Consider the following 14,943-nt stretch of genomic DNA (forward strand, 5'->3'; position numbering starts at 1 on the left):
AGACTACCTCTGGAACTTCCCACCACTAGGGGAAAAGGAACAAGGAATGGTAACTTGTCCTTTTATATTGCTGTGAGTTTGTGGGTGCCAGGCTCCTATAATCTCTGGATCCAGCAAGCGTCGGCATTTAATCAAGGCTGATAGTGTTAAACCCCTGTGCCCAGCAAGTGTTAAAATATAAGCCAGGGTAGCTTCCTGTGTTTAGGTGATGGGCCGTTAAGAGAACCAAGAAAAGGGGTTTTGTGCCAGGTGACAAATGGGTGGGCCCCCTCCTTTCCTACTTAGATACTAGTAAGAAAGACAAAAACCAGAGATTAGACTTGAAAGTGTGTATAATGTGACCTAGAAGTTAAGTTGCAGGCTGGAAAGCCAGAGAGACTGAGCACAATGCTTGACTCCAAGGCTGCAGCTTTGGGAGAAGCAAGGCCCTTTTGAGACGCTAATGCTGTGAACCCCTCCATTGTAGGCTTGGGTTGTGTAAGGTAGGGAAAAGAAAAGCAGTGCATTTTTTCTTAAAAAAATGTTATGGGGTACTCTCATTTTCCTCCTCCTATTGAAATACTGCTCCTCAGTGAGGCCAAACTTAGATTCACAAAATGTTTAGGGGTATGCGTACCCCCAGAAAAAAAGCACTGGTGAAAAGTAAAGGTAAAGGACCCCTGGATGGTTAAGTCCAGTCAAAGGTGACTATGGAGTGCGGCACTCATCTCGCTTCCAGGCCAAGGGAGCTCGCGGTCGTCCATAGACAGCTTTCTGGGTCATGTGGCCAGCATGACTAAGCCGCTTCTGGCCATGACGGAAGCCAGAGCACATGGAAATGCTGCTTACCTTCCTGGCGCAGTGGTACCTATTTATCTTCTTGCACTGGCATGATTTCAAATGGCTAGGTTGGCAGAAGCTGAGACAAAGCAACGGGAGCTCACCCCGTCATGCAGATTTGAACTGCGGGCCTTCCGATGGGCAAGTCCAAGAGGCTCAGTATTTTCGAATCTCCACTGTGTCTCATTTCCAAAAGGAAACTGTTCAGCGGAGGCGGCCCAAGGCCCGCGCCCCCCGCGTGCCTCCGGATAGCGGCCTGAAGCCGCTCAACAGCTGAGAGGCGCAGTGGAGGTGACCCCAGGCAGCACCGGGGGGCGGCGGGCGGCGGGCAGGCTGGCCAGCGCCCCCTCCATTTTGGCACCCTAGGCAGCTGCCTAGTTCACCTTGATGGATGCACCGGCCCTGAATGTGGTTTGTACTAGGTTGCATCCCACTCCACTCCAAACTGGACATTCTAAACCTTTTCTCGTAATGGGTAGGCATTATGGGTAGCTGGGATGAAGCACAATTTGCTCTCCCTGCTGCTAGCCTTTTGAAAGGCATGGTAATAATGTATAGCCTTCTAGGACCTGGAGCTTTTTCCTTTGTTGACAAATGAAGGGCTGCTTGAGTAGTTCTTGTCTCTGCTTTCTGTGATTCACTGACCAAATGAGAACCCTGAACCAGCAGGTTGGCTGTGGAATGACAAGCGTTTTATTTTGCTCCTCCCTTTGCAGACTTCATGTGAATCAGCTAAACCAGAAATACAGGTAGAGAAAGAGGTGGAGGATTTCTAAAGGCAAACACCCTGACAGAACAGTAAAAAAACAAACAAAAACACCACGTCTTGAATGGAAAAATAACAGGGGAAAGTAGCTGTTTGAGAGAGCCTGGAGTGGTTGATACTCTTTCCAACGTGAAAATGGAAGAAGCCGAGGTGGGCATTGATACTCTCATTGATGAGATGGATTATATCCCAGGTCACTTTCACTTAGATATGAATTTGAACTTTGAGTCTTCTTCACCTATGAATTTCCAAGGGAGAGACTTGAAGCTGAAACGAGAGAGCCTAACCTATGAGCTAGAGCTCGAAACTGGCTCGCAACAGTATGCCATCAGAAACCTCCTTGGGGTCTTTTCTTTCTACCTGGAAGAAGTGGAGCAAGCCAAGGAGATTTTCCTCTGCATCTCTCAGGAGGACCCTGAGAATCTGAACACTTGGGCCAACCTCGCCTACGTTTATGATAGGCTGAACAACGAGCAAGAAGAGGCTAGGTGCACCGAAAGACTCTCCCTCTTAATGGGCTTGGATTCAGAAGACCACAAGCTGCAAGGGGACCCCCAGCTCAGAGCAGCCCGTTGCTTGGCTGAGCAGGGCTATGCTTATGCCTTCGATGTTGGGCTGGTGAACGAAGAAGAGAAGATGGAGAAACTGACCGCAGGCCTCACTCTCTACGGCAAGGCTCTTGCTTATGGAAAGCAGGTAGGCAGGCTGTTTTACCTTCTGATGTCACTTGCCATTCAATGGGTCATTCGTTGTAAGAGGGATACTAGCCAATACACACGCACACCCTTTTTCCTTTTCTGTTTCAGAAGGTGCACCGTACCCATCTGTTGTCTAGAAATGTTTGAGAAGTGTGGGTGCTGCATGAGTTGTTGTTGTTATTTATTTATTGCTTTTATTTCCCAGCTTTTTCTCCAAAGAGCTCAAGACGGCCTCCGTGGTCTCCCCCTTGTCATTTAATCCGCACAACAACCCTGTGAGGCAGGTTAGGCATCTTAGCTGTTGATCTCTGTAGGGAAATGTGCTTGTTCATACAGCAGCAATTGCATATACAGTTAGCTTGCTAGGCTTATTATTATTATTATTATTATTATTATCATTATTATTATTATTATTACAAAAAAACCCTCAGGGAGCTGAGCCAGGCCAAAGGAAAGCTCTTCTCATTAAGAACCACTGCTTCATTTAAACAACTTGTAGCCTTCAAACACCTAATCAGGGCCGGCCCAACGCAAGGCTGGGTGGCGCAGGGCACCAGGGCACCGGGCTGCCAGGGGGGCGCTGCGCTGCTGAGCCTGTGGCAGCCGCGCTACACGCTGCGCTCAGACAGCCACGCTGGGAAACGGGGGGGGGAGGGATCTTCGCACCACGGTGCCAGGGCGCCAGATATGCCCTGGTGCCTTGCACGTGTGTGGTTAATAACCATCCTGTTAGGAAAAAGTTGCTGCAATATATCAGACCCTGAGTCTTTGCAGCAGATGAAATGCCCATACCGTAGAATGGCTTGCACATGTGTCACAACCAGCCCGCGATAGTTTTCTGGGGCATTGCTCAGTCACATCTGGTTACAGCAACAGCTGCCAGCCGGGGCAATGAATTCTGCTACCCTTGTTCATCACCATGAAGCTGACACACAGGTACAAGTCACGGCATGACACTGCATCAGAGCTTCAGGTTCTTTTGAAAATGTAACTTCATCATCACAGGGAAAGGTTGGAGGAACTCAGCTGTAATCACCTCATTATTCTGCACTCGAAAATAATATGTTTAGAATTCTACCCCTCTAGTGACTCATTTTTTTGGTTGGTCATGTCATGTTTTATGATATGCGTGTACAATTTTCGTAACAAGGGGGGGGGAAATCTTTTCAAAAAAGAAGGCTGGAGGAACATGAGCAGGTTGGAGGACTGGAAACAGCTATGGTCACTGGTGGAGGTGGGGCTTGTTTTGGTATCCTCCCAGATGGGAGGAGCATGCTGCCACAGGGGAGGGGTAAATTTAAACAAGGCTTCTGTAACTGGGTGCAACCTTGATCATTTTTTTAAAAATAAAATAAATCTAAGATGCTTTAGACATGTGGCTTTAAGAAAGATCCAGACATAACCAAGGATGAGGCCAATTCAAATATTTTATTTTGAATGTTCAAACCTATTAGAGAAGTGGTTGCAGTGCTCACAAACACGTCCCTGAACAGCCTGGGCTCAAATCACAAACCCTCTGCACCAATTTCTAACACTATCCAGTTTTCTGATTAGATGCTTTTACAATATTCTGGACTACTTGGCTCAAGCTGAACAAACAAAGGTGCAACCTTTTGCACACCCAGTTTATCATCCCCTCCAGCAACAGACAACAGGGAAAATACAGGTGGCTGAACTGGAGCACAGTTTGTCAAAGCAAAATGTTTGCACTGAGGGGCAGGGCTATATTTATGTTTAAACTACAACTGTGCAGAGTCCAAACTTCTTAAGACATTAGAGAAAGCAGCAGTGGGGTGGGGGGGCACACATCAAACTAACCATACTAGTAACTACAAAAATGTTTTAGAAAATAATTGCCACCTTGAGTCACATAAAAATGTTGCTATTCTATCTGTTTTGCTCAGAGCTTCTTGTAGCTAGAACCTGTTTCCTGTTACTCATGGCTGCCCAATTAAATAAATCTTAGCTAATTAGTATGAGTTGTTTATTGACCAATCAACCAATCAATCAATCAATATTCAATTGAATGTGAGTCAATGTGCATATATCAGCATATATACAGACACACAGAGAGACAAGAAAAAGAATATGTTTTCTGGATTGTTCTCCTTGGAATTAATTGCACTGATATCAGTAGGATTTACTTCTAGAAATGAAAGAATTGGTCAGTTTTTATTTCTCTTAGTTCCCCATTTTCCCAGTCTTAAGTTCATTTCATCACATTCCTGCATCAGTTTGTGAATTTCTTGTCACCATTTAATGTGCATCTCGCCTAATAGGGACACAGGTGGTGCTGTGGGTTAAACCACAGAGCCTAGGGCTTGCTGATCAGAAGGTCAGCGGTTCGAATCCCTGTGACAGGGTGAGTTCCTGTTGCTCGGTCCCAGCTCCTGCCAACCTAGCAGTTCGAAAGCACGTCAAAGTGCAAGTAGATAAAGAGGAACCGCTACAGCGGGAAGGTAAACGGCGTTTCCATATGCTGCTCTGGTTCGCCAGAAGCGGCTTTGTCATGCTGGCCACATGACCTGGAAGCTGTATGCCGGCTCCCTTGGCCAATAATGTGAGATGAGCGCCGCAACCCCAGAGTCAGTCACAACTGGACCTTATGGTCAGGGGTCCCTTCACCTTTACCTCCTAATATGCATTACATTATAATATTACATTATTACAAATATTACATTATTGACCATGGCGAGGACAGGAGTAGCTGCCAAAGTCCTTGATTTAATGGAGCTACTGGTGTTCAGCACACTCCTGAAGGCACCTGAGGCCATCACCTTAGAGAAGCTAAGCAGGTGGCTGGTTGGGTGGCCACTGCTTGGGAACCACATGAATACCACCTTGGATTCCAAAACCGAAGAAGGGTGGAAAATAAACAGAAAGCAATGATATTTAAAAATGTATTTGCAATTGACTTCCAGGCATCCCTTTACCCTGGTCTTTTTGTTTTTTATTTTATGTTACTATACATACTTTTCTCCTCTATTCTCCTTTTGTTCCTTTTTTTGTGCCTTTCATGTATCCGCTAAGAGGTTGGTTTTTTCTATTTGTTTTTTTTATATTGTTTAAATGAATTCCAATTTTTCCCCAAATCATCTTCTTTTACACCTTTTATCCTCCCTGCCCTAATTGTTAAATTTTGATAGTTTATCAATTTTTCTACCCAATCCTCTTTTTTTGGTACTATTTTACTTTTCCAGTTCCTTGCAATTAGTGTTCTGCCGGCAGCCGTTGCGTGCATTATTAATGTTCTATCATTGGCCTTTATCTCGGGGGGGGGGGGGGGGAGAAAATAAAGGAGAAAATCATATGTTATTTTTTTGTTTCTGTATATATATATATATATATATATATACACAGTCAGATGGAAGAATAACATGATTCCAGTGTTAAATTGTGATTAATATATGATGTATATATGTATTTATATTTATATATGATTTATCTATAATTTAATTATGAATTATTACGATTTATTATGATTTATTTATATTTGGGTTTAATTTTTTGTTTCTTTATTTTTTCTGTCTATATTTTGTAATTATCATTTCGCTATTTTATTATTAGGCCAATTATTTTTATTTACCACTAGTGTTTCGTTAGTGTTGTTTTTGTTTAACGTTTTATTCTGTTTATGTGTTTTCATTTTGTAAATGCATTTTAATTTCAATAAAGTTATTTTTTTAAAAAATGTATTTGCAGGGAGGCAAATACTGCTTTTCTAAGAACTTCTCTCTCCCTCTTTCAGATCCCTTTGGAGGAGAAACGAAGCTGGTACTTCACTATGGCCACCCTGCACATCAGGTGAGGCAAGAATCCAGGATGAAAAGCCACCTCAATGGAAACAGAAACAAGATTGGCTCTGAGGGGCAAGTCTAGAACTTTTTGTGAAAGAATCCACTTAGGGCTTATCCATATTTACTTTTTGACCCATGCTTTCTTGGGCAAAGGTCTGTGCTTCCCCAGTTGCTGTCTGAGTGCTTTTTCAAAAAATTAACCCGATGCTTTCCCCAGGAAAACCCAATATTTACTGCTGAATTAGAGCAAATGGTAGGGTCCTGAAGTTTTTGAGCTATTTTTAATGAAATTTGCCAAAATCTACACTACCAACGTGGGCTGCCATATGTCTGGATTTTCCCGGACATTTCAGCAATTTTGACTTAAGTCTGGGAAATTCTGGACGCGCGGCAGCCCTAGCAAATGGCAACTCATGTTTTCTACGGATTGCCGTTTGCTCCAACTCCAGTGAGTTTCGTGGCTGAGTGGCCCAACTAGACATCACTGCATCAGATTCCTAGCATGCTTCTTAATCATAAATTCTGCCATCGCCAGACTTGGATCAGAGGCATGGTCCTACGATGTCCTATTCCCCTTTTGTTTTGTTTTTTGTTTAGTCGTGTCCGACTCTTCGTGACCCCATGGACCATAGCACGCCAGGCACTCCTGTCTTCCACTGCCTCCCGCAGTTTGGTCAAACTCATGTTCATACTCATGTTCGTATTCCCCTACCCTGGCTAAAATTGGTCTCACAAGGGACGAGTTGAAGGTAGTGGGGGAGCTATTCAGATGAGGAAAGCAGCATTAGAAAAGAGGCACCAGGTTGGCAAAGGCCACTATACCACACAAGATCTTCTGGGGTGAGTTTACGCCAAACATGACACGAAGCATATCACTTTCAATCGCAAAAAGAAAGGGGGAAGGGCATGTTCAGGAGGGGCAATTGTTGGCTCTGCCCCCGGCACAGCCCAAGTCCCTAGCCTGCATCCCTAGTCGCCAAAGCCGGGTGCAGGCTAGGATCCAGGAAGGGCACCGCTGTTCCAGTTCCCTCGATGGAGCCCAGTGAAGCCTCTGCCGTCCCGCAACGCCGCTGCACCAAGAGGGGTGAGTGGACTTTCCAGCAATAAATAAATAAATCAAAAATCACCCATCACCTGCTATTAGCCCTGGAAGGAAAATTACTTACCTGGAAATAACCCCCACTGAAGTTGTTGTTGTTTAGTCTTTTAGTCGTGTCCGACTCTTCGTGACCCCATGGACCATAGCACGCCAGGCACTCCTGTCTTCCACTGCCTCCCGCAGTTTGGTCAAACTCATGTTCGTAGCTTCGAGAACACTGTCCAACCATCTTGTCCTCTGACGTCCCCTTCTCCTTGTGCCCTCCATCTTTCCCAACATCAGGGTCTTTTCCAGGGAGTCTTCTCTTCTCATGAGGTGGCCAAAGTATTGGAGCCTCAGCTTCACGATCTGTCCTTCCAGTGAGCACTCAGGGTGGATTTCCTTAAGAATGGATAGGTTTGATCTTCTTGCAGTCCATGGGACTCTCAAGAGTCTCCTCCAGCACCATAATTCAAAAGCATCAATTCTTTGGCGATCAGCCTTCTTTATAGTCCAGCTCTCACTTCCATACATCACTCCTGGGAAAACCATAGCTTTAACTATACGGACCTTTGTAGGCAAGGTGATGTCTCTGCTTTTTAAGATGCTGTCTAGGTTTGTCATTGCTTTTCTCCCAAGAAGCAGGCGTCTTTTAATTTCGTGACTGCTGTCACCATCTGCAGTGATCAAGGAGCCCAAGAAAGTAAAATATCTCACTGTCTCCATTTCTTCCCCTTCTATTTGCCAGGAGGTGATGGGACCAGTGGCCATGATCATGGTTTTTTTGATGTTGAGCTTCAGACCATATTTTGCGCTCTCCTCTTTCACAGTATCCTACTGAAGTAGGACTTACTTATTAGCCCTGGAAGGAAAGTTACTTACCTGGAAATAACCACCACTGAAGTAGGACTTACTTCTTTGTAGATGTGTATATTGCACTATTATTGCTGATAGTGTATATTGCACTATTATTAGAGTTAAGCAGCTGTGGATTAGGGCCTAATTTATCAGTACTACAGTCTTAGAACCACCACAGTGCATAGGAAAATACTGATTTTGAATGAACAGAAGTACTGTTGTTAAGGCTAGGTTTACTTCTGCTATGTTTCTTGTTGGCTGTATTTCATATACTATCTTGGTAGGCACCTTACACCCTACAGAACTATGAACCTATCAGCATTAGATCAAAGACAACCACAGAGACTTTGATCTGCGCTCTTTCCTCCCTTATGTTACACCAAAAGGGTTTTTGTTACAAAATCAGAGATAAATCAATTGTCGTGGAAAGCATAGTGTCAGCAATGTAGACACATGAAAATTAGAAAGGACAAAGAACAACGCTTTGTAGAAAGACTTGCCAAAGCATCATTCATTACTGTATAAGGCGCAACATTTGGCAAGTTTTAAAACCAAGATGCGCCTTAATCCTTCCCTCTCCAGCTATGACCACTCCCAAAGCTGTTTCCCATGCTGCAGCTAGCCTAGAAAAAAAAGCCTTCTTTGTTTTCTTCACTTCTCACTTCCCTCTGTGCCCCCCCCATTTACATGATTTTCACCTGTGCCCCCCCCCCCCGGAGTATCCTGGGGACCCCCAGAGAGCCACATGGCCCCCAGTTGAGGAAACGCTTCTCTAAGGAGTATTTTGCAGCAGGTGGTGGTTATTTTAGGGAACTATATATTGCATTTTATGTCTTTTGTATTTTATATTCACTCTGTTTTGAAACATTGCTGCCAAACCCATTGGATGGGGGTAAAACAGTGGCATTTGGAATAAATCACTTGCTTGCCAGTTTTAGAGCTCTGTATATGCAGAACAACAAATCACAATAGCCTTTTTCTCTCTTCAGGTTGGATGCGATGTGGATGAACAAGGGCAATGCTGAGGAAAAAAGGTTGCCAGCCTTCAACAGAACCTTGATTTTGCTTCAGCAAGTCCTGAAGTGCTCCAGTCTACATTACAGAGGTAGGAGAAGTCACTTGCATGATCGAAAACATGTAATTACATGTGCAGTTCACGCATGCAGCTCTGCATCCTGCAAGATTGTTGCAACCCAGATGTGTGTAATTGGGCTCTTCAGCTCAGCTAGCAGAAGTTCTACTGAGGCTGTGGTCTTCGTCGCTGCAACATCCATGCCCAGTGAGGCAAACTATTCCTTATTTTCACAAGTGGTTTGTTTCATCAGCTGGGAAACCTCAGTGCTTGGTTTAAGCTGGCATAAAACGTTCCTTGCCCTGCTTTCAATTCTGTCCTCCTTCTCTTCTAGCCTTGGCCTGGTGCTATCTTGGGATATTGTTTGAAAGGAAAGACTCCTTCTCAGCTACCCCTATGGCTATTCATGACTGTGGGTACTCTGGGACAGATCCCCTTGACTGCTTTGGAAAAGTAGGTTTATATATTGTTACAAGTTTTGAGGGGGGGGTCTGTCTGAATGATACCGTGGGCCCCCCTTCCAGTTCTTGGGATCCTGTACTGTATCTGGGGGGATAGAATGTACTGGCACTGTGGGTTAAACCACTGAGCCTAGGGCTTGCCGATCAGAAGGTCGGCGGTTGCTTGGTCTCTGCTCCTGCCAACCTAGCAGTTCGAAAGCACGTCAAAGTGCAAGTAGATAAATAGGTACCACTACAGCAGGAAGGTAAACGGCATTTCCGTGTGCTGCTCTGGTTTGCCAGAAGCGGCTTTGTCATGCTGGCCACATGACCTGGAAGCTGTACCCTTTACCTTTACCTTTATAAGAACAAGCTTTCCAAACCAGTTCCTTTGTCAGGCTAATGGCTTTGCCTGGCTAGTTAAGGACCATGATTTAGCATAATCAAATAAGTTGCTCTGTGCCATAAAACAAATGGTGAGATTTTCCCCATACAGCCCTCACCCAGCTGCAGGGCTGGATTAACCATTAAGCAAAATGCGGGGGGGGGGGGCAACACAGGATTTTTCCATTGATGGATTTTTAACATTAATAGTCACAAATTGCTCAGCTGAGCTTCCATTTTCTCAGCTGAAGTATAACAAAAATCCCAACAGAACAACTATGCAACAAGGCAGGTTGGGTGCCTTATTTCTACTAAGTTTAGAATCAGATGTGTTGCGTAAGGTTAGTTTTCAGGATCTGATCAGAGACTTTGCAATTTAAAAAAGTAGGAGGAAAGGTTGTCAAATATAAAGTGGAAGTATACAAAAATAAACATCGTTTTCTACCTTGCTGTGGGTTTTGTTTCATTTTGAAAAATAAAATGTTACTTTACTGTTGATTATTGTTTATATTTTGAATAAGATACTGTATATATGGAGGCCCCAAAATCTTTTAAGTGCTCTTAGAGCCTCTAAATCGGGTCAGCAACCTTTTCCAGCCGTGGGCCGGTCCACCGTCCCTCAGACCATGTGGTGGGCCGAACTATATTTTTTTGGGGGGGGGGGGAATGAACTAATTCCTATGCCCCACAAATAACCCAGAAATGCATTTTAAATAAAAGGACACATTCTACTCATGTAAAAACATGCTGATTCCCGGACCGTCCATGGGCCGGATTGGGCCGCATCCGGTCCCGGGGCCTTAGGTTGCCTACCCCTGCTCTAAATTATCTTAATCTGGCCTGCCCAACTGCTAGCAGAACAATAGCCAGAGTGGGTGGAGATGCAAAGCTGAAGCTAGAAGCTACAGAGAGAGGTGTATTTGCTTGTGCTGGATCCAAAGCTGTGGCCAGTGGAGAAGCAAGATCTGTTGGAGTGTTAATGCTGTGAGTGTTTCAAGTGGTGCTAATTATAATTAAGGATAATGCGGGTGTATTATAAAACAAAGATCCCTTTTACTCAAGTCTCAGTTTTACCCTTGTGGAGAGGAGGATGGAGACAAAACTAGAATTAGTTGACTCTGGCTGTACCTATTGTGGCCTCCCTGTCTTTTCCAAAGGGTGCCAGCCACCACTTGCTTATGAGTAGATATATATAAGGCAGTGCTGTAAGTGATGGAAGGGAAGAGATGCCCTCCTTTGCTCATTTCCTTCTCATCCAGAGCAAGGTGCCATCTCAATTCATGTCCTCACACACTCCAGTCTTTCCAAAGGGCATAATGTACAATGGTGGCCAAGCTGAATGTTGACACATAAATTTCTCCTTTCATTGCCCATCGTTCAACAGAGCAAGGAGAAGTTCACTAATGGAACAATGTATTGTGTATTTGTTTGTTTTTAAGGCAATAGCGATAGCTAGAGAACACCCACTTGTGCTGAACCGCCTAGCAAAAATCTTCCACTTCCTTGGCAAGCAAGAGATGGCAATGGCAGTCTGCAACATGGCCTTAGATGTGCTGCCAGATCCAGTACTTAACTGGCAGGCATATTGCATGCGCGCCAAGGTATGGAATTCTCCTTTAAAAACAAGGAGGTTGTCTGTCAGCATTGTGCTTCCTGAAAAGCCATTAATGCAGCTGCCTTTCTGGTCAGCATCAATTATTTTGGTTTAACTGCATAAACAAAAAGTCTCTTCTTGTAACTTCTCCTAATGAGGGCACTGCTTAAATTCCAGTGCTACCAATTCTGTTAGAACATATGAACCTGCCTTGGTCCATCTAGCTTAGTAATATCTGTGTCTATTTGATATAAGCTGTTTATTTTAAAGTTATTGTGACTTTTTTTGTATTGGATCAGATTGTTATTAAGTGTGCAATCTTTGTTGTCCATTTTGTTACTTCTTCAGCTTGTAAACCACCTTGTTTATAGTAATAGAGAAAGGTGGTATACAAATTGAAAGTGAAATGAAGGGCAGTACCTGGCAGAGGCAGTAATTTACTGATTTAGACTCTGAACTTAATGGGCTTATGGGGGGGGCTTTAGATGGCCAAATGCATTACTTCACTTACTTCCATATGTGGTGAGTCAGCCTTGCTGTGTCTGAGGCCTCCTCTTCTCATTCTGAGGAATGGGGGGGGGTCCCACACTTCAGCCCCAAAGTCCTGCCTGTCCTTGATGGTACCTCCGGGTCTTTCCAAGCTCTGACCCCTGAGACCCTTTTAACAAGAGAAGTTGGGGAATAAAGAACAGTCATACAAACTAATGTGCAAGGAGGGGAGGGCAGAGTCAAATTGGTTTAACAGCCCTTTGTTTATAGATGCTGCTTAAACTATATTTGCGTGATTTGGATCGTGTGAAGGTGGGCCTGGGAGGAATGCCAGACCAGAGAAACCTCTCTTATGCCAAAGCTGATCTCGAGAATGTCATGAAGGTGCATCCATGTCTGAAGACTTACCTTGACCTAGGCCAGGTGAGTGAAAGCAACCACCTTGTCCAGACATAGTCATTGTCTTCACTTTATTTTATCTGTATGATAATAAAAGTGTTGCTGCTCATTCAGGCTTTTAACAGGACTAAGGCTGCAATCTTAATTTCAGTAACTTGGAAGCGAGCCCCATTTGAATCCAGTAGGGGTTTTTTTTGAGTAAACATTGTTAGGATTGCAGTTTTTAATTATTTAATTCTAGAGTGTTGATTCTAGAGAGATTTCAGAAATGTAATCAGAATGTAATGAGAGTGTATCCATTTTTAACCAAGAGTAACATATGGGGAAGTTCCTGTGTGTGCATGGATCTCTGAAGGGATGAGCAATATTCTGAACTTTCAGCCCAACTTTCTGCTCTGGTTCTATTTGGAGTGACTCACCCATAAGCCAGGTGCTTGGGAGGAAGCCTTGTTGAAGTGGCTATAGTTTGTGAACCTTTTGTTCCCTTCTCTAATATAATACATTAATTTAATAGAAAGCTCCTGCCTAGCAGCCTACTTAACCAACTCAAGGTGCCAATGGTGTTGACCTATGTAAAGCCCTGAAGTTGCCCTGGAATAGCTTTGTCTCTGTGGGGTGTACTCTCTCTCTCTCTCTCTCTCTCTCTCTCTCTCTCTCTCTCTCTCGCTCTCTCTCTCGCTCTCTCTCAATAGAAACTTGCCCATTCTGAGGAGGAAATGCTTTGAGATAAAAAATGAAGAGCTGAATGCCACTGAGGTCCTGTTTTAGTTTCTTTAATAATTTATCATAGACTGTTACTATGAAGCCCTTCCCAGAGGCCAACACACAGCCTCACTCTACAAACTTTTAAGAAAGGGAGGGGAAACATATGGCCCTCCATATGTTGCTGGACTACAACTCCCATCATGCCTCATCATTGGCCATTGCTGGCAGGAAATGCAGTCCAACAACTACAGGAGTGCCACAGGTCGCCCCCCCCCCGTGCTTTAAGAGAAAGTACAAGATCAGGCATCCCCAAACTCGGCCCTCCAGCTTTTTTGGGACTACAATTCCCACCATCCCTGACCACTGGTCCTGTTAGCTAGGGATGATGGGAGTTGTAGTCCCAAAACAGCTGGAAGGCCCAAGTTTGGGGAGGCCTGTACAAGATATTCAAGAAAGTTTTTTTGTGATTCATTAACATTATATTAAAATTTTATTTTCTGGCAGATATTCAACAATGAACATTTATAGATTTGTTTTCTGGAAGCTGGAAGCCATCTTTGTTCTTTTGACATGTTTTTAAAATAAATACTGAGTGTTCCTCCTTTCCCTCCCTGCCCATCCACTGCTCTTCTAGGTATGTTACTACATGGGAGTAGATGCCATGCAGGAACTTTTACTTGTAGATGAAAATGCTGTGAACAATGCCCTCGTGTTCTTTGCTAAAGCCATGGAATTAGAGCTGGGAAATGTTTTGCCTGAAATCCAGCTGCTGAGGGGGAAATGCCTTCGGATAAAAAATGAAGACCTGAATGCCATGGAATGCTTCAAGCAGGCAATAGAGCTGGATGATGTGGGTTCTGTTTACACAGAGAGCTTCCGTTGCTTAATGGAAATGCTGCTTGCCTTGTTCAGTCAGAAGAGGATAAATACAGAGATGCTGATGAAGGAAGTAGAGTTGTGGGTGAAAAAGGCGGAGGAGAAATATCCCAAACAGCGAGTGCAGCAGGAGCTTAGGCTGGTGTGTCGCCACTACACCGCTGAGGTGCTTGAGCTCTCCAAAGCCATGGTGGCCAGAGGGAAGACTGAGCTGGTGAAAATGCTCTTTGAGACCATGAAGTGTGACTTTAACAAAGGTAGACGGAATGAACGCTCGCTCTCCTTCTGAATGGGTGGTTTGCTTTTCAGCCACATGGCATAGCAAAAGGTTTAGCTCTCCCCATAGTTTGTGGAAAGAATTATGATAAAAACTATATAATAAAATGTGATGCTTTCTAGAGCACCCACCAAGTATTAGTCTCCATATACATGGAGGAGTCGAGGTATGTGTGCTCATATTAAAAAATGAGTGTGCTTATTTTTCCCCAAAGCAAAACATTAAACAAGCACAAAACGTTTACACTATGTATGTATGTATGCATAGCACACAGAAGCAGGTCAACGGGAGATAAAATACACCTTACCTGCTTCTCAGTAATAAATGAAGGCTAAAACTCTGATAACATTTTACATGTATCATTTCTCAACCATCAAAACTTAATGTGACCAGATATTGATGCTTATGTCCTTGCTTTGGATATAGACATTCATTTAACTTAATTGTAGCAACCTAGGGATGTGCTCTTCCCTTTGGAAGAAAACCACCACCATCACCCCGTATGTTTCACTTAATGAAAAAGAGATATAATAGCAGAAGTTTATTTAGATTTTTTTAAAAAACAAGTTAAGAATATGTGTGCACCTGTTTGGTTTTGTCTGTTGAAAATATAGAATGAAAATCTCCAAATTCACAATTTTTTTGTGGTTAGGTATGTTTTACATTTTCTGCACCTTCCTTTGAATCAATG

At 43.8% G+C, this 14,943-nt stretch overlaps 1 protein-coding gene across 1 annotated transcript; it reads left to right on the forward strand.

Moving 5' to 3' along the window:
- The first annotated feature begins 1,309 nt into the window (after positions 1-1,309).
- LOC118088947 (tetratricopeptide repeat protein 22) lies at positions 1,310-14,899 on the forward strand. The gene is made up of 7 exons (XM_060276877.1): positions 1,310-2,281; positions 6,032-6,087; positions 9,006-9,121; positions 9,423-9,541; positions 11,352-11,513; positions 12,266-12,418; positions 13,734-14,899. The coding sequence occupies exons 1-7, from the start codon at positions 1,721-1,723 to the stop codon at positions 14,262-14,264; spliced, it is 1,698 nt and encodes a 565-aa protein (XP_060132860.1). The 5' UTR covers positions 1,310-1,720; the 3' UTR covers positions 14,265-14,899.
- Positions 14,900-14,943: the final 44 nt, after the last annotated feature.

The sequence above is a fragment of the Zootoca vivipara genome, chromosome 7 (genome assembly GCF_963506605.1).
Source record: "Zootoca vivipara chromosome 7, rZooViv1.1, whole genome shotgun sequence".
Taxonomy (NCBI): Eukaryota; Metazoa; Chordata; class Lepidosauria; order Squamata; family Lacertidae; genus Zootoca; species Zootoca vivipara.

Excerpts from the sequence above, each read along its gene's own strand:
- LOC118088947 (XM_060276877.1), top strand. The coding sequence starts at position 1,721 with ATGGAAGAAGCCGAGGTGGGCATTGATACTCTCATTGATGAGATGGAT. Across the intron at positions 9,122-9,422 it reads CTCCAGTCTACATTACAGAG|CCTTGGCCTGGTGCTATCTT; the intron begins GTAGGAGAAGTC and ends CTTCTCTTCTAG. Across the intron at positions 12,419-13,733 it reads CTTACCTTGACCTAGGCCAG|GTATGTTACTACATGGGAGT; the intron begins GTGAGTGAAAGC and ends CTGCTCTTCTAG.